A 20,647-nucleotide genomic window follows, 5' to 3' on the forward strand; every position below is an offset into this window, starting at 1 on the left:
GCCAACAACAATTCAATGCATCCTCACATGCATAAATATTTTCTATGTCAAGCAAAATCCACTAGATATCCTAGTACAACTACAATATAATTCCAAAATTCTATCAAAAATTCGTGCCAAAACATGGGTAGAGCTCACTGTCAAGTATAAACAAAATAAATGCATTAAAGACACCCTTGTAGATAGCTAAAATGGGACTTGCAAGCTAGAGAAAATTGTGCATACTTGAGGGCTCATGCAATGCAAATAGCAACATTCTAAGTGTTGTCTAAGAGATTATATAGATATGAATGTTCCCACCCTTTTTTACAAGAATGTAGATGAAGACAAATATTTTTGTCAAGCTTTATGGTCATAGAAAATTCCCTTTTGGCAACATAGACCAAACAAATTATGAATCAAAAGTCAAACTTGTGCAATACTAGGACTACACTACCTAAGTCTTATAAAAGTGAGCCTCAACTAATGAGCTTATTTACATGTGCAAGCTAAGAAAGTAGTTGGCATCCTTTGAGAAACTGATGGACTTTCCAAAGTGTATGTAATTCACAGAAACATTTAATAAGGAACATAATTAGGCATAGTGATAGTGGAAACATCTAGCATACCCAAGAGGTTACAATCTACCTGACCAAACACATGGTCATGCACACATTAGGACTCCCTATAGGTACTTCTAAATTTCTACATGCAAACCATGATGGAGTTTACTCAAGGACATCAAAAGATCTAGAGTTAGAACTCAATATTGTTCATACGTGCAATCTTTTGGCCATTCAACGAGCCTCACGCATGTCCAAATTTCCAAATAAATGAATGGAAGAGCTTCTCATAGATGCCATGAGCAGGCTTCAACAAGTAGTTACAAACACTGGTTTGGGACTCATGCCAAAATTCATGTTAACCAAAAATGCCTCTTTAATAGCTAAAAGTGAGGTGCTTTTAAAATTTGACATGCCTCGATGAGAAGTTTTACAAGATTTGAACATGTCCTAGCTAGTTTGGGGTGTTTATATGTATGAGGTCAACCAATTCACCAATCCTCTATGACATGTAGTGTGACACTCTAAACCAAAAAAATGTTAAATTATTGGACCCATTCATTTTACTAGATCCTTTACACTAAAATGAGAACCAATAAGAAGAAATCATTCACTCTAGGCAAGGAAAACAAGAACTCCATCACTAGTGATTATATATGACGACCATTCAAAAGACCAAGATGTAGAAAGAAGCTATAAAAAGGCAATGCACAATGGAAAAACACCTAAACAATGAAACAAAAAGAAGATCATTGGAAGAACTTAGACAAAGGGAACTTAAAATGCAAAAAAGACAATGAAGCCCAACTCTTGGCAACCTAAATAGACCTTGATGCAAAATCCAACCAAGATGCCTTGAGTAAAGCAAAGGAACCTACACTAGAAGGGTAACCTATGATGTTACTCAAGGAACCTACATAGAAGGGTAATCTATCATGTTCCAACTCCCCCTCTCATTGCAAGAGTTCATGGCACTATTTACCCAAAATTGAGGTTTAATGTAAAATGAACTGCAAAATTTTAAAAAATATTTTAAATGTTAAAGAAAAATGTTTAAAACCATAGACTTAACAAAAAAAAAAGTTTTTAATTATAAAAATGACAAATACATTTAATTTTATTCAAAAATCCCATCAAAATTTTGAGCTAAAGGTTTTGTATCTTGTATCAAAAATATTTTTTGTGAACATTGGTTCATGGCCCAAAAAGTTGCATCACATGACATGAGAGACTTGAATAACTCAGTCTCATCATCCTCAACAAGACAAATAGACATAACACCAACTTGAGTCAAAAGGCCATCCTCAAAGGAATTAAGATAAAGTCCTATTAAACTCATCAAGGTGAGAAAGGAATTGGACACGTTTTAGGATACATTTGAAGAAGCAATAGTAAAATGAGAAAAGGAAAAGCAACATGACATAGCAAAGGTATTATAAGAAGTTCAAGGTGGTGTTGAATGAAATGAACACAACCCTAAAAGAACACACTAAGGGAGTAGAGCAATTGATGGAGAGAAAAGTTGGAGCAATGTCACTAGGAGTTGTTATGCACATCTTAGAGAGAGGCCTCAAAAGAGAGAGACACATAGAGAGAGAGAGAGAGAGAGAGAGAGAGAGGGAGGGAAGAGAAATAGCTAAGATAATATTTGAGGGAAAAGCAAAAGGGTGCATTTCCACTCTTTAGCGAAACAAGTAACACTTGCGTCACTTTGAGCCTATGCATATAAAACTAGGGTTGTGCCAAGTGATTCTTGGTAGCCATACCTTTAGCCTTGCCTCTCTTAAGGCTCCTTCCTCTTCGGTATCAATGGCTTGTGGCTTGCATCACTTTGGTCTATTTGGAGCCCAAGTGGGTGTCCACAAATTGTTCTTCCCTAGCTTGCAAGCTTGGCATGCTTCTTTGTTTGTCTGGTTCATGTGATGGGCTTGGGACTTGAATAGCCAGAAAATCTATAAACCCAATCTATCCATCATCATGGCCCCTCTTTGAATTGTATGTGGTGTCTAATGTGGTATGCTCCTCCAAACATTATTGTTGCAAGGCTTCTTTGCATAGATAAAATGCTCTCTCCTCACCATATACCCCTTCGATCGACGTGAGCTTTATTCTGCATGTAATCTATTGTCACTCTACTTCTTCATAATATTGGGTGTATAACCACAAGACTACACTTCTCACTCAAATCAAACATAGAGGAGCCCTCTCACACTCAAAGAGCTCTCACACTCGATCTAGACTTAAAAGAAATGGAACAAGAGCAACAACTATGGCTACTAGCAAACACACAATTAGGGTTTTTCTCTGTGTAAGCAGTAGAGATCAAATTTCAAGAAACCCTCTGATGTGAAGATAGCCCACTTGGGGGCTACAAATGCCCTATGGTAGCTTCCCTGATTATGCCTTCAGCAAAGCGTGCCATCAAGCCAAATTGCACGCTACGAAATCTGCGACAAAATCTGCTCCTAGTGCAATGTCGAGCTCCGTACACCACTATGTTGGGGTTTGAAGTGCTAGGCCATTGTGCCCTGAGCCAGAGAAGAGGTCTCCAAAAGAAATTAGGACCTGATATGCTCTCTTTTGCTCTCCCTAGATCCTCCAACAAAGGTGGGTATAGCAAGTAACTATGGAGATTGAGGTATGATGAAGAAATGACACATTCATGTGCACTTAGTGTAAGATGGAGTTGAAGGAAGCTCGGTGGATCACAAATGGCTCTGATACCATGTTGGAATATCAGAATGATAGCATGGAAAAGTGTGTACACAAGGGAGAGAGAGCTCAAGTACAAGATCTTACTTAGTTACTCACATCTACAAATGGTACACTCTCTCACATTGAGAGTGACCTTTAGGGTTGTTTAAATAGCCTCTAGATGGCTAGGGTTAGGGTTTTCCATGTCCTATCCAACCATTCACACTCGTCTACCCTTATCCACCCTTGAATGCAATGGGTTCACATGCCTATATCTCAACACAAGGGTGGTTGGAATCAATCTACAAGGCAAAAACTAACACATAGTGAACATGTTCCCTACACTTCATAAGCAACAATGATAGACATGGCAAGGGACTACTTGGCTAACATTGTGTTCACTAATCAAGAAGTCAAACAAGGGTTTAGGAGCAATCAATTAGAGTATGATGTAAGCTTGTGACGGTCATAAGTTTCAATACTAGCTATTTAAATGGAATTTTTGGTCCAATGACATCTAGTCTATTTCAATCTTTAACCTCACCAACTTATTGGGGTGTATGGCTTCAAGTCATCAATTTCTTCTAGAAAAAACATACTATATAGAGCTAATCTAACATGTTAGGAAGTATTGCCCTTTTATTAGTGATTTTATGGTTTGGTTGTACTACTAGATGTTAAATAACTAGGCTAGCCATTAAAGAATTTCTAATGCATGCATTGAGCACCCAAAGTAATCTAACACTAATCGCAAACATACCTTCTAAATGATACCCAAAAGTGCTTGATCTCACCTTATAAACTTATTCCCCAAGTCCAAATAGAGGGTGTTGTTTGATCACTTTTTCTAATGCCAAGCATACTAGACTCACCTATTAGTTACCCTCCCTTACAATCATGCACATTGATACAAGGACAATAGATTTGGCATTTAGACTTAACTTTCTCCATGCTTGTGAGGCCCATCACAGGGGGGAAGGGATAGCATGTTCATTTTTCATTTTAGCAAGTGAAATTTTAAAATTAAAATGGTCTTTAATTGATCAATGTGCAAACCAAAACATTTACACATTCTCCAGAATAGGTTCGAGGGTCACTATATCAAGGTGAGAATTTGAAAAGCAAGTGAAGGCCAAAGCTACAAAGTAGACTGAGCCAACACAAGAAAGGCACCTGCCTTGGATAGCAATTTTCTCATGCATATGTCCGAAGAGTTGACAATCCTGAGCCAAATTCATAAAATTTAATGATGCAACCATTATAACAATTACAATAAGTTCATAAAATTCAAGGTGACCCCAACTTATTGGACAACAAGAAAATGACAAGCCACCAATAGTTTGTAGCACAAGTGGTTTGAGTGTGGTATGAGTTCAAAGCTTGGATACAAGGTCGAGGCATTTTGAATCTTTCGAATTTGTACTAAGTTGGTACTAAATATTTTATATTAAAGGAAGGTGGAACCGCATTTTTTGTTATGAAATGTGCATGGAAGAATTAATGTTTGAAATTGTGAAACTATCTTGACTTTGCTAGACTCAAATACATCCATCTATTGATTTATGCACTTTGCTTATATGATAGTGTTATGGTCAAATTCAACCCCATGCACCATTTGGCAGGATCAAAAGCAGTTTAGCATTTTCCAAAATAAAAGACAGACTGATCTACTTGAAAAGTGTCCACCTGAGTCTTGAATGGTAAATATGAGTGCTTGCAACCCATATGAATTTCCCAGAGTGCCATGCCACTAAAATGTTAATCATGTAAAACAATTTTTTGATGACACGACTCTCAATCATGTAAATAGTGTTGATGACTTTTGCACTGACTTTCATAACAAGCATAGTAGCCAGATTTTGCAGCCTGGCTCAATAAAAAAACAAGATGGCAATGCTAATGTTATCCATGTATGCCAGGTAACCACAACCATTTGATACACTTTGAAATACCATATCCATTATTCTGAATTAAATGTCAGCCTAAGAAATGAAAGTGGAGTCATTCAGCTTGTTCTAATTCCTGCCAGAATCTTTCCACATTATGAACCCACACTGAAATCATGGTTTATAGCATGAACTGCCTTCCTTATCTCCCTCAAGTTTCAGTTTAGATATCTCAGTTCACTAGAAATAAACTGATCTAGGCAACATTGCCACCAACTTTAAATGCAGATGAGCTAGAAGCACGTTCGATTTTCTTGAGCATCTATTGACGATGTCATGTTTGCCTGTCAGTTTGACTACAAAAAGCTTAAAAATCAATCTCTTCAAGAAAGTAATGTGGCCTCCAAACTTGTATTTGCCTTATTGAAAGTCATACCATGAATATTGCATGCAGGCAACATAGGAAAATAGGACAGGATCAACACGATCTAAACTAGCAGAAACCACACCATCAAGAGAGATGCGAGCATTGTGATTTCTAATGCAGCTCACCTTTGCTTGCTAAAAGCATTCATTACATGAACCACAAATTCAAAATAAAATCTCAGGTTATGGCATCACGGTAAAGCCTGTACAATGCATGTATTTATTCCGAGAGTCTGAAATCTTCCTAAAAGAATAAATCGATTGTGGAACCCAAAGGTAGGGTTCTGAACTACTATACGCCAAAAATCAAACCACTTTGTTCTTTTTGGATTTGCTTCATAGGAAAATGCTAACGTCAACAATGAATTACTACACACCGGAAATGGTAATACCATCAGCATGCCCATGAATTCGTCGGAATGGACTGAAAACACCACCTAAATTTTTATACTTCGACCACTTGGCAGTCTTCTTGGCTTCCTTTGGCCAAAAGCGTCCTGCTATGGATGTGAAAAAGCTCCGAACAAAACCACTCATGGACACCAAAAAGTCACTGAAACCAAAATCATATGCATTAGCAATATAACGATATCATATTGAGGTGCAGATATAGGGCAGACATCCTTCAGAACATCAAAAGATGCAGCTACACAATGTTCCATGCTGCACATGCTTAAAATGCAGTGTTGCTAGTCATTTCAATGGTTCCAGCATTGTACATGGAATAGAGACCAACAAACATAAATCATTAAGACAGTAACACTGCCAGGAATGGAAATTCCATTGTGCATACGATCAAATTTGCAAGGCAAAGGCCAGAGAAGCAAGCACATAAAGCTGAAGGCAATTGTGCAGCTGCATTGAGGAGTAATATAACATAATACTGAAGAAACACAAGCAACTTTCACGATGCAATATGGTGACTAAGTAGCTGTCAAGAAGTGAACTAGACAGAGAGAAAGAGGAGAGAGACGACTGCAGAAGAGATGGAAGAAAGAGTGCAAAAGAGAGAGAAATAGAGTGGCGACAAGAGAGAGAGAGAGAGAGAGAGAGAGAGAGCAAGGTGAAGAGAAGGACGGTAATGTATTAATGTGTCAAAAGATGAGAAAAATTACATGTCCTCTCCTTTTATACCAATGTCAATGTGACATGGCATCAATATTATTTGCACACTAAATCCTTATTCTTCCTAGCTTCTTACAGTAGCTAACCTGCACCCATGCAACAATGGCTGAAAGAAATTATTTTCGGATCCTCAAGCTACCCACCTAGGCAATGTTTATCCAATAGTTTGCATCAAGTCATAAGGAGAAACGCTAACAATTAGCCTTCGATTCTCATCTCTTCAAAAGTACTCTCATTATGAGGTTTTAAAGGGTTGCACTCTCGGTTGGTTTAAATTTACATGGCATGAACAGCAGGGCAGCAAAGAATGGGCAATACAAATGTCACTTGCTATGCAATGAATGAAGATGCACCTTCTAGAACATAAAATGTGGTAGTGCCTCAAAGGCCAAGTTTCTGATAGCAAACAGTGCCCATGATGACATTCAAAGTTTCCTCTGACAGATTCAATGCATTGGTAGAAGTTCCAAGTTAACAAATAGGCATTTCTTATTCTTTTTTTTTTACTAGGTGTTTGGAAGGTGATGTTTTTGTCCCCAAATCTGTGACCCATCATGAAAGTAATGTTTTTTCTCCTGAAAGTAACTAAAAGCAACATTTTCTCTCCTATAAACGTGCATTGGGATTTGTGACAACCCGTACAATGTCAATCTATAACAGTCTAACCTTGGGATTGCTCATTAGAGAGACTTATATTTTGCCATTGTAACTTAAAGTTGATGGTGAATGTTGACAAAATCAACATTAAAAAGACAAAAGATGTTCCTACTATTGTCAGAGTGCAGCGGTGCGGAAGCGTAGGACTGAGAGAGAGAGAACGCAGAGAGAGAAGGGAGAGAAAGAGACAGTGGACGATGAAGATCTGCTGTATAAAGAATGCTGAATACAAAGATATGCAGATATATACACGGGCGCAGTGTGCTGGACTGCGTGTCTCCACCTCGACGATGCAACCTGCTGTCCACCTCGAAGTTCGCTGCAGTCTGCACTGTCTGCTGTCTGAAATCTGTGAACAGAGACAGAATCTGCGCGTCACCGGTCTGTAATCTGCGAGCAGAGAAGTGTGCCAGACTGCTGAAACTGCCAGGTATAAATAGCCGAGAAACGGGGCAAAAGAGGGCGCCAGAAATAGCCAAGCGGCTGCATTAAATGCAACCGACTGGCTGCTGCAGGTCGGACTGCCACGTGGCAGTCCGACTGTGCAGTCCGACTGCACCAGGCCTGCCCTGCTGCCCTAATCTGATCTCTAACACCCCCTCTCAGAGCCTGGGCAGGGCAGAAGCCTGAGGGATCTGGAATGTCTCCGAAGTAGAGCCTGAGGAAGCGCCTTCGTAAACAAATCCGCAAGATTGTCCTCCATCTTGCAATACTCCACAGTGATGGTCTCATCCAGAAGCTTTTCTCGGATGAAGTGGTACTGGATCTCAATGTGCTTCGTCCGGGCATGAAAAACAGGGTTCCTTGCCAAGGCAATGCAACTCTCATTGTCACATCGCAGCAATGTAGGACGAGTCTGGGGGCACCCAAGCTCCTCCAATAATCTCCGAAGCCACACAACCTCGCATGTGGTGGAAGACGCGGCCCGATACTCCGCCTCAGTAGACGAAAGGGCTACCGTGGGCTGCTTCTTGCTACTCCATTAAATAACACCTGCACCCAAAGTAAAACAGTAACCTGAAGTAGACCGCCTGTGGTCCACGTCACCGGCCCAATCCGAGTCGCTCCAACTTACAAGTATAAGATCTGACCCATCTGTCCCTGGGGGGTAATGAATCCCTAAATCAGACGCCCCCCTCAGATACCGAAGTATCCTCTGAGCAGCCTGCCAATGCACCGTCTTAGGTTCACTCATGAACCCTGCCAAGAGCCCAACAGCAAAACTTAGATCAACCCTGGTGTTGAGAAGCCAAATCAAAGATCCAATCAACTGTCGATAGCGGGACGCATCCGCCAAAGGAGAAGCTGAATGGGAAGTGGCCTTCCAATTCGGATCCATAGGAGTAGATAGGGCCCGACAATCCTCCATCTCAAAAGACACCAAGAGCTCCTGTACATATCTCTGTTGAGAGATAAAGATCCCCCTCTGAGACTGATAAATCTCATGGCCTAAAAAGAAGTGGAGTAGACCCAAGTCCGTCATCTCGAACGTCCGATGTAAAGCTGACTTCGTCTCTTGGACCTGCTGTGCAGCATCACCTGTGCCAATCAAATCATCAACATATAATACAAACAGCACACAACCATCCTCGGAAGTGTGAACATACAGCTGCGGATCGGCCTTGGACCGCCGATATCCCAACTGAGACTGAAGGAACGAGTCAATCTTCTCGTTCCACGCACGCGGAGCCTGCTTGAGGCCATACAAGGCCTTCTTCAACCTGTAGACTTTCCCATCTGAAGATCCAAAGCCGGGAGGCTGCTCAACATAGATCTCCTCCTTCAAATCACCATTGAGGAAGGCCGACTTCACATCCAACTGATAAACAGGCCATCTCCTATGGCTAGCCAAAGCAAGAACAGCTCTAATGGTCGCCATACGAGCTGTGGGGGCAAAAGTGTCATGACAGTCAATCCCTGGGCGCTGTGCAAAACCTTTAGCAACAAGGCGAGCCTTGTGCTTATCCAAAGTACCATCGCTTAGGTATTTGGTCTTGAAGACCCACTTGACTCCAATCACCTTCTTCTTCGGGGGGTGGGGCACGAGTAACCAAGTGTCATTTCTCTCAATAGCCTCCAACTCAGCTTCCATAGCTTTCTTCCATGATGCGGACTGTAAAGCCTCCTTCACGGAGGTGGGCTCTCGATCCTGCATAACATGGGTCATCAAACAATAGTTGGAGCAAACAAGCTCCGTAGAATGTGCCTGGTGCCTCCGTGACCGCCGCGGACCATCCTGCGGTCCCCACTCCTCAGGAACCCCCTCGATCCCTGAATCACGGAGTGTGTCACGGGCCCAACGAGGAGGAGGCCGAACCTCCCCTCGTCTTTCTCCATCAGCAGAAGACTCTGGAATATCCCCCGGCGGTAACTCCTCAGAGGCGTCCGGTGGAACAATAGACTCTGTGTCAGAAACAGAATCATAATCAAAAGGCACGGGCTCCAGTGGAACTGTCGAAGGAGCCCAACTCTCCCTTGGATCTCCAAGAACGGGATGCTCTTCACCCGTTGAAGTAGCCAGAACCTCCACAAACCGCACATCACGGCTAGTGTACACATCCCGCTTGACGGGATCATACAGTCGGTAGCCTTGGGACTGGGAGCTGTAGCCAACAAATACCTGTTTTCGAGAAGCTGCGTCAAATTTATCACGGTGAGCCTTGGGGATGTGAACATAGGCATCATACCCAAAGACCCGAAAGTAAGAAACATCTGGCTTCGTCCCAAAATAAGCCTCAAATGGGGTCATCCCTTCCACGGCCGAAGTAGGGGATCGATTAAGGATGTGGACTGCAGTAGCCACAGCCTCGGCCCACAGAACCTGAGGGATCTGTCGGTGCTCCATCATGGTGTGCGCCATCTCGATCACACTGCGGTTCTTCCGTTCAAGAATACCATTTTCTTGAGGAGTGTTGGTATTGGCAAACTCCTGGTGAATTCCTCTATCTGCACAAAACCGAGCAAACTCATTAGACACAAATTCACTTCCCTTGTCGGATCGCAAGGTCTTCAACTTCCGGCCTGATCGGTTCTCCTCAAAGAGAAGCCAATCCTTGAAGTGCGAAAAAGCTTCTGACTTTAGTGCCAAAAAATAGGCCCATGTCATCCTGTTGTAGTCATCCACGATCAGCATGAAGTACGAGCTCCCACGCAGGGACTCACTCCTCATAGGGCCACATAGATCCGTAGATACTAGCTCCATCGGTGAAGTAGACCGCCGCGAAGCTCTGTGGGGAATGGCATCCCTATGCTGCTTCCCCCGTATGCAGGAGACACATGGCTACTGGCTCACCACTATATCCGGCAACCCTCGAACAAGCTGTCCACGTGACGCCCTCCGAAGATAGTCATAGTTCAGGCGACCAAACCGAGCATGCCATAACTCTGACTCTGACTGAGAGGTAAGAAAAAGAGTAGAGAGGGCGGTGGAAGACTTCAGTTTGTAAATGCCGTTCTCCTCATATCCGGATGAGAGAACCTTCCTCGATCCACGATCAAGGACTCGCACCGTCGTACTGTCAAACTCCACCAGAAGACCAAGGGAGCAAATCTTATGAACTGAAAGGAGATGGTACCCTAATCCTGGTACATCCAAAACCTCTGAGGTATGGGTACCATCTCGTCCATCCGGAATGAGCTGCATCTTACCCCGACCTGCAACAAAAACTGAAGAGCTATCTCCAATGAGAATCTACCCACGCGAGGGTCGCAACTGGGCAACACCATCTGATGAAGGAGTCATGTGCCGTGAGACACCACTATCAACAATCCACTCTCGAGCCTGGAGAGCCGTCATCGCAGCATCAGAAGCATTCGGTGAAGCGTCCTCAATGACAGCTAGATGAAGAAATGCAGCTGATGAGGGTGCAGCCACCGCTCCAGAATCCTTGGTGTCCTTCTTCTTGCTGTCCTTCGTGTCTTTGTCAGGGCAATCTTTCTTCCAATGGCCAGTCTTTCCACAAATATGGCATGTGGAGTCTTTGTCCTTGTCCTTCTCCTTGTCCTTCTTGGACTTGTTATCCCCCTTCTTCTTCTTTTGGTCCTTCCCCTTCTTCTGAGAGGCTTGACCTGTCAGCGCCTCCGACTTGGAAGCATTTTGTCCCTTTAACTGTTCCTCTTGGTCCAAGACCATAGGAACCAACTCTTCCCACCGAAGAGTAGACTCTCGCCCCGAAGCAATAAGGACAGAGTAAAATGTACCGAATCGTGGCGACAACTGGGACAATAGTGTGATCGCCATGTCTTCGAAGGAAATCGGCTTCCCCGCATTCTGAACCTGCATCTGTAGCTGCCTTAGCTTGTTAATGTGCTCCCGTAGCGAAGAAGACTTATTTACGGACAAGGTCCGCATCTGTACCTCCAAAGAAACCTGCTTCATTAGGATCATCCGATTGTACATCTGATCAAGCTCCAGCCATATCTCCCGAGCCACCGTCAAGTGCTCGATGTGAGCGATCACGGCTGTAGTGCATGATAGAAAGAGAAAGGATCGAATCCTGGCATTCAATTTGTCCCAATGAGACTGGGCCTTGGCCAACTCCGCACGAGCATCGGAAGAGAGTTTGGACTCATCTCTTACCGAGGGCCGGTCAATCTCCTCCTGTACCAACTCCGCCAAATCATAGGACTCAAGAATGGCCAACATCATGACGCGCCAAATGCGGTAGTTGTCGCCGTCGAGCTTCTGATCTGTAGGAAGAGCCGGTAAGACAGGCACCTTCCGGTCCATAATCGCCTGGAACTCCAAGTCAACCTCTGTAGACATCTTCACCTGCAATGCCTTCACAAACGCAAAAGCAGCCCCCTCTGACTGGGAAAACTCAGCCTGCTAAGGCTCTTCCGCGTCCTGATCCTTCTTCACCCGCCGGAGGCAATGAAAAAGCAAAACCTGCACTTGTAGGCTGAAAACTCAAACTTCCTCCGCGTCAAACAGCAGCAAATCCACCACCTGTACTCCTTTCCTGTGCGCCCACACTCGTTTCAGCCTTGTTCCAAGGCGCAGCCCTCCTGTCTGTCCTTAAACGCAAAAAACGCAAATTTGTGTCGCGATGGAAACTCCTCTTCAGGTTGATTCTGCGCTCAGTCAACCCTCAAACACTGCTCTGATACCATGTCAGAGTGCAGCGGTGCGGAAGCGTAGGACTGAGAGAGAGAGAACGCAGAGAGAGAAGGGAGAGAAAGAGACAGTGGACGATGAAGATCTGCTGTATAAAGAATGCTGAATACAAAGATATGCAGATATATACACGGGCGCAGTGTGCTGGACTGCGTGTCTCCACCTCGACGATGCAACCTGCTGTCCACCTCGAAGTCCGCTGCAGTCTGCACTGTCTGCTGTCTGAAATCTGTGAACAGAGACAGAATCTGCGCGTCACCGGTCTGTAATCTGCGAGCAGAGAAGTGTGCCAGACTGCTGAAACTGCCAGGTATAAATAGCCGAGAAACGGGGCAAAAGAGGGCGCCAGAAATAGTCAGGCAGCAGCCGACTGGCTACTGCAGGTCGGACTGCCATGTGGCAGTCCGACTGCATGCAGTCCGACTGCACCAGGCCTGCCCTGCTGCCCTGATCTGATCTCTAACAACTATCCCCTCGGAGGAGAGGTATATTTATTCCATGTTGTATGAGAAGCTTATGGTGTCTATTCAAGCTATAAGATCAACAAATCGTACTCATTGCTGGGTGTAAAGTCCCTTGTCTCCATGTAAAGTTATACAGTGTGAATACACCCTTATTTGTGCCCTAACATATAAATACATTCTTTATTCTTTGTGTACCATCACAATCTGGTACAGCCATCTTTGCGTTCACTCTCTCTCACTCTCAACACTGCTGCTCCACTTGACTTGTACTCCCATCACACGCTCTTCCCTTCAAACTAATATTAGAGCTACCGCTAAGGTGTGTGTGCTTCCCAAAGTCCATGCGTGTCAACTTCAGCTTGTCCGTATGAAGAAACGTCAATTCAAGCCAATGTGAGTACAGGTGACAGCCTATCAAGTTGTTGACATGTCACTCGACAACTTCCAAGCAATTGACAAGTCAAGGGCCGACAACAAGAAGTCAAGCAACTGTTTCCAAGCAGTGACAGGTTAGGCGATTGTTTCCAAGCAAAGTGACAAGTCACAAACAGCTCACGCAAGTCAGCACAAGTCACGTCCATCAGTCACAGGCAGAATTTGGGGATGCAAATCAGACAATAGGTCAAAGGCTATGTGTGTCACGTTTTTTAAGATAGTTTGTCTTTTCTTTTAAATATTTTTGCAACCAAACCCCCTACTCCCTGAGGGGGGTTTGCACATATAAGCACAGTTCAAAGATTTGTGCAAATTTGTGCCCAAAATTTGGGGCTTTTCCCAGACTTGATGCAGTTCATGCATAACAATGACATTTGACCCGGAAAGATTGCATATTCTTGACCTTGGAAAGCTGGCAATTGCTGCTGATGCACTTTCTCCTGAAGATCACAATCTCTGATGCTCCTATTGTTGTTGGTGCATCCGTTTGGGGCTGGTACAGCAGGGCAGCAGCTGATTTTGATCAGTTCTTCGCAACAAATCTCAGAATTTTCTCTCTACAACATTATCTCATCTCTTTCAGCCTATGCTCAGCCATTCTCAGCAATTCTCAATCATTTGGAGGAGATTTCAGTCATTTTTGGTGGGCTGATCTGTAATTTCTGCAGTAAACCCTAATTTACAACAGAAATTAGGGTTTAGCAGCCACCTTGGGATCCGTGCCAGAGATTGAAGGTTCAAAGGACTGAAATCAGCAGCTGATAATTGAAGATTATCAAGGGATTTCAGGAGCCAGCCCATCCCAAATTGATTTGGGGCAACATTTGGCCAGCCAAGGGTCAAATTGGAGAAGAAGTCCTGGGTGAATCAAGGGGCAAATGACCCAAAAGGCTTGCTGGTCATTTATGACAGCAAGAGCAATTGGTTAGCAAAAGAAGGTTGAAGAATCTCAAGTTGTACTCCTTCCAATTGAATGAAAGCTAAAGAAATACCGCAAGGGGCGCCAGTTTTGGGGCCAACAGCGAATCTACTGTCCAAGAATGTTATGGTAAAGTGTGTATGTCATTTTATGTGCATTTATTTATTGCTGTAATTAACTCTTAAATCAAGTTATCACCACCCTATCCGAGAAGGAAGGCTGGTTTCAATACGTGCATGGAACATGGCATTCTTAGCCAGACATACTGCACTCTGGCTATCACAACCAAGCACTGGAGTATGTGAAGAAAGACCAAAATCCTTGACCAAACGGCCAAGCCAAATAGCTTCCTTAGAAGCTTCTGTGGCTGAAATTTCAGCCTCTGTAGTACTCGGTGCCACAATTTTCTGCAATCTTGAACACCAAGAGATAGCCCCACCATCCAAAGTAAAAACATACCCACTGGTAGATTTCCTAGTGTCAAGATCTCCTGCCATGTCTGAATCACAAAATCCCTGCAACTCTAATGTACCCTTTCCATAGCATATACACTTTTCTTGTGTACCTTTCAAGTATCTGAAGATACATTTCACTGCTTCCCAATGTGGCTTGCCAGGGTTAGACATAAATCTGCTAACGACTCCCACTGCATAAGCAATGTCAAGGCAAGTTGCAACCATGGCATACATCAAAGATCCACAAGTTGATGCATAAGGTATACCCTTAATGGCACTAGCAGTTGCATCATCCTTAGGGCAATCAGCTTTGCTAAGCTTTGTATGTGGCGGTAAAAGCACACCAAGAGGCTTAGCATCAGCCATATTAAACCTGTCAAGTACTTTGCTGATATGCTTGTCCTGTGAGAGAAACAACAAATGCTGCCCTCTATCTCTTTTAATGCGCATGCCCAAAATGTGTTCAGCTGCCCCCAAATCTTTCATAGAGAAGGCTGAACTTGGCTACCTTTTAAGAGCATTCAAAGCACTCTTATGTTGTCCTGCAATCAGCATGTCATCCACATATAAAACCACCACAATAAGGCTGCCATCATCAGCCTTTTTAGTGTATAAGCAATGATCTGCATGACTGCGTTTAAATCCATGGTTGAGCATAAAGGTATCAAATTTTTTGTACCATTGTCTAGGGGCTTGTTTCAGCCCATATAAGCTGCATTTCAGCTTACAAACCAAATGCTCTTTTTCTGGAATAGCAAATCCTTTTGGCTGTTTCATGTACAGCTCTTCATCCAAGTCACCATGAAGAAAAGCAATCTTCACATCCATCTGATCCAACTCTAAATCCAAGGATGCAGTGAGAGCAAACAAAACACGAAGCGTAGTCATCTTCACCACTGGTGAAAAGACCTCCTGGAAGTCTATGCCTTCCTTTTGTGTATAGCCCTTAGCAACCAGCCGTGCCTTATACTTGGGCTTCCCATCAATACATTTCACTTTGTAAACCCATTTATTAGGAATAGCTTTCCTATCCTTGGGTAAAGGTACAAGCTCCCAATGTGTTATTTGCATATAGAGACTTCATCCTTCTTGCATAGCAAGCTCCCACTTTCTCTTGTTTTCACATGATTGTGCCTCTTTAAATGTCAGAGGCTCACCCTCATCAGTCAACAAAATGCAATCCAAAGACGGCTGAAACCTCTGTGGCTGCCTTCTGACACGTGTAAACCGTCTTACCCCATAATCTGTATTATCTGGCAATGGGCCTACATCTTGAGAAATGTGCACACCATCACTAGGTGGCTGATATTCAGCATTTTCTTGCTGCTGTAATCTGTTTTCAGCATGTTCTTCTTGATGTCCTATTTCATCTTGTGCATCTATTTGCTGTCCATGATCTTCTGGCTGTAGCACAATAGGTTGTTATTCATTTTCAGCATCAAAAGGGACAGAATTTTCAGCTAATGGCTGCTGAATGGCTGGCTGTTCATTCTGAAATTTGACCTTCTTTTTATCAAGATCACCATGTGTAGCATTTTTCAGCAACTTTGCCTCATTAAATACTACATCTCGGCTGCATATTATCTTCCTGCCCTGAGGAAGCCAAACTCTATAACCCATCTCTCCCTCATCTCCATATCCCATGAGGATGCCCTTGATGGATTTCATGTCTAGTTTGGTCCTCTCTTCTACAGGTACATGCACAAAGGCATCACAGCCAAAGACACGCAAATGGTCATATGAAGCAGGTTTGCCAGACCAAACCTCTTCAGGAATGCCATTTTCCAATGCACAATTGGGAGAGTGATTATATACATGAACTGCAGTTTTAAGAGCCTCTCCCCAAAACTGCTCCGAGAGATTAGGTGTGGACAGCATGAGGAATTGACAGGGGCCCGCACAAGCGGTGGACCATGTGGTTTAATTCGATGCAACACGAAGAACCTTACCAGGGCTTGACATACTGCGAATCCTTTTGATGCAGGATTATAAGGGGCTGTCAACTCCCTCTTAATGCCATGCATCTCACAAAACTTGTTAAATTCTTTTGAGACATACTCACCCCCATTATTTGTTCTTATGGCTTTCAACTTAAGTCCTTTTTGTGTGGTAACAAAAGCATGAAATTTTTTAAAAGAATCCAACACTTCCTTTTTGCTCTTAAGTACATACACCCATGACTTTCTACTGAAATCATCAATGAAAGTAACAAAGTACCGTGCACCCCCATATGAATTAACAAGCATAGGGCACACATCAAAGTGTACTAATTCAATAGCATTAGACTTCTTAACGACATCAGAGTAATAAGGAGACTTCACATGTTTTCCATATAAGCAATCATTACAAAATTCGAGACCAAAGCCTTTTACATCAAATCTCCCTAAAGAAGAGAGATCTTGAAGGCCTTTCTGGCTCATATGACCAAGTCTTTTGTGTCAAAGCTCCATTTGTGAATGGACTTCAGCCACAACCAAGAACTTGCCAGGTAATGCTTTACAATGCAAGTAATATAAAGTCCCCCCTTTTGCTGCCTTTAACAACCAGCATAAAGCCCTTATGGACCTTCCAAGATCCACCACCAAATGTAGTAAAGTACCCTTTAGCATCAAGCTGCCCAACTGATAGTAGACTCTTCTTTATGCCAGGTACAAATCTGACATCCTGCAAAATCAGCACTTGGCCATTTTCAAGAGCCAAGTGAATGGTGCCAACACCCTCTATCTCACATGCATAGTTATTACACAAGTAAACCTTGCCTAGAAAACCTGCAGTGTATTCAGAAAATGACTCCAAAGAGGGGGTAACATGAAAAGAAGCACCGCTGTCCACTATCCATGATTGTGACAGCCCATCATGAGCTGAAAGTAAGGCATCAATTACCTCCTTTTTGATGATGTGCATATCACCTGTTGCTGCCATAATATCTGAATCATTAGATGAGGCTACAACAAGTATCTCTTCGGTGTCAAGAAGCTCTTCAATGACCACACTGGATACAACATTTGCCTTTGCAACTTCTTTTGAGAAAGAGTTGTCATCATCTTTCTTATCATTTTTCTTTTTCTTACCCTGATGTTTCTTTCTTTCTTGCTCTTTCTTGAAGTACCGACAATCAGGCTTTTTATGCCCTTTACGCCCACACTAATAGCATGTGACATCCTGTTGTTTGCCCTCGCTTTTGCTTCTGCTTTTACCTTTACTGGTTGCATTATCCCTCTTTTCAAATCTGCCTCTTATATGGTAAGCTGAGCCACTGCTTTCTCCACTAGACTTTCTTCTAATTTCTTCATTGAGAATTGAACCTCTAACACCATCAAAAGTCAAAGCGAGGTTGTTGCTAAGTGACACAACCAAAGATTCCCAACTGTCAGCCAAAGTCATCAATAAGAAAATAGCTTTCAATTTATCATCAAAAGCCGTTAAACCAGAGTCCTGCAACTGACTCAAAACCCCTATGAAAGTACTCAAATGCTCAGATGCTGGCTTAGACTCATCCAACTCCATGTTCACAAGTTTACGCATAAGATGCACTTGATTCACAGGAGTTGTATTTTCATAAGTGTTCTTAAGCTTTTTCCATATAGCATAACCTGTATCAAGATGCTTGATGTCTGTAAGTACATCATCAGACACTGCCATCTTAATGTACGCAATGGCCTTATTATTAAGTCTAGCCCAATCCACATCTGTCATAGCTGCAGGCTTAGTCTCCAAGAGAGCATCTTCACTGTCCTTTAGAAACAAAATGCCTTGCATCCTATCCTTCAACAAGTCAAAGCCAGTGCCATCAAACCTCTTGATTTCAAAGAGGGACTTTGTGTCACTGCTGCTAGAAGCATTTGCAGCCATTTTTCAGCAATACACTAGAAATTCAGTGCTGCAATTTATGACAGCAAAAATGAGCTGAATATTCAGCTGATTTCAGCCCAATTTTTCAGCAAATAATAGCAAGATTCAGTCCAAGTACATGTACAGCAGTAGAATGAATGACTTTCAGCAATATGACTGCAATTTCAGCATACAATAAATGCATACATCACTACTAGATAACTCCCACTTCAACAATATCACCAAAAATACATCTGCACCAATCCCAGATCTGCAAATGATCACTAATACTACTGCAACATGAATAATCAGCAATACATCAACTCAATGGGAGCTACCCGACATGTGTACTGCATACATGTGTGCTCGTATCAACTTGTGATACTCCAAAACACCAAGAATTCTCTGCAATTTCTCCAAAATCGCACAAGCGGGAGATAAAAATTCTCAAATCACTCTGCTTATGGCAACAAGATTGCTTCAGAAATATTCCCAAAGTGCATTTCACGCATTAACTTTGCCAAAATCCATAGATTTCAGTAAAAACTGCAAAATTTCACTAACCAATCTACCCCGATTGCAATAATACATGTTCCCGAAAGCATAAAATGGGCAAATTTAGCAAATTTTCACAAAATTTTGCAAAAGCCCCAAATTGAGAAATTTCACTCGGATGAGCAAAATTTCAGTAAATTTGGCAAAATCCCCAATTCAAACGCGCACAATGTCTGCGATTTCTGACGCAGATGCCTCGATCTTGCATGAGCAGCACTCAATCTGGAAAGCCCCAAATTTCTGGGCCTAAGTCTGCGCACTGTGCTTGCGCGTGGGAACACCCGGAAGAGAGGAGGTAAAAATAATCTCAAATATTTCCGGAAAAAAAATGGAATATGGGTCCGTTGACCCGACATTTAAGTCCGTGACCTGTTAGGCAACGTGACGCCTGCCAAACTGCCACCCGTGCTGGTCGCACTGTGCCTGGTGTCGTTGGCGTGTCACTACTAGACGAGAAGTCGACTGCCTTTCTGCCGTCACACTGATCGTGTTGAGCCTGGTCACTGGTCCACGCTGGACCTGCCATGGTCCTCTCCGAATGTCGATGTTGCTTGCAACTATTTCCCCTCGCCTGCGACTACTTCCTCTCTCATGTAGCTGTAGCTATCGCCTACACCTGCTTGCACCTGTCTCATCTGTGAGCTTGGACCGTCGCGCTCTGATACCAGTTTGAAGGGGTGAGAGTGCGCAATGGCGTGCAAGGTCAAAGCATTAGCTGAAGAGCTGAGCTAAGCTGAGAGTTAGAGGAAGAGTAAACTCAAAGATAGGTGTACTAATGTGACGGTACACAAAGAATAAAAAGAATGTATTTATATGTTAGGGTACATTAAGGGTGTGTTCACACTCGTAAGTCTATTTACACGGAGACGAAGGGACTTTACACCCAACAGAAACCCAATGTTTCATGCTAGGTCAAAGCACATTGAGACTCAGTGCCATTTCATTCGAGAGAATATCTTGGATGAGACCATTGGTGTGGTTTACTACAAGATAGAGGATAATCTTGCAAATTTGTTTATAAAGGCACTTCCTCAACTTCTTCTATGATAGCATTCCAGATCCCTAAGCCTTATGCCACATCCACGATCTGAGAGGGAGTGTTAGAAATTATTCATCCCTTGGACTAGCATTTCTCTAGTTACCATTGGTGTAGTCAGTTCTCTCAAAGGCACTCTTGGAGGGCATTAGGGCATTTTCAACAGACATAGTGTATGGGCAATTTGTTGGGTAGGCGATGGTGCCACATGGCAAGTGGAGGACTAATCGCTAATTATTTTATTCATTTATGTTGTAATCGGCAGTTTTTGATCAGGTTGGCCAGTTTTTGCTGGCCAACTTCATTATTTTATTGCATTCTTTTCTCCTACTCAGGCTCACTTGGCAGCGTGGCCCACACACTTGTTTTCCAAGTGCTAGTGGGAGAGACTCGGCTCAACGAGATATGTCTACAGCCCTTGTCTATCAGCCCTCTTCATTTCAGCATTCATTAACTATAGATTTCTGCATTCTTCTATCTCTTTTCTCTCTCCCTTTCTATCGTGT

The 20,647-nt window shown here is 43.0% G+C and overlaps 1 protein-coding gene across 2 annotated transcripts in view; it reads right to left on the reverse strand.

Moving 5' to 3' along the window:
- Window positions 1-5,503: 5,503 nt before the first annotated feature.
- The window catches only part of LOC148026770 (histone acetyltransferase MCC1-like), a 33,904-nt gene continuing 18,760 nt past the window's right edge, over window positions 5,504-20,647 (reverse strand). The window contains exon 7 of one of the 2 annotated variants that reach the window (XM_087691259.1): window positions 5,504-6,101. In XM_087691259.1, the coding sequence (XP_087547385.1) occupies window positions 5,918-6,101 (184 nt within the window). In that variant the 3' untranslated portion in view covers window positions 5,504-5,917. The remainder of the gene's footprint in view (window positions 6,102-20,647) is intronic. The other variant, XM_087691258.1, reaches the window with a different exon arrangement.

The sequence above is a fragment of the Lygodium microphyllum genome, chromosome 13 (genome assembly GCF_053477565.2).
Source record: "Lygodium microphyllum isolate KBCC chromosome 13, Lygodium_microphyllum_v1.1.10, whole genome shotgun sequence".
Lineage (NCBI taxonomy): Eukaryota > Viridiplantae > Streptophyta > Polypodiopsida > Schizaeales > Lygodiaceae > Lygodium > Lygodium microphyllum.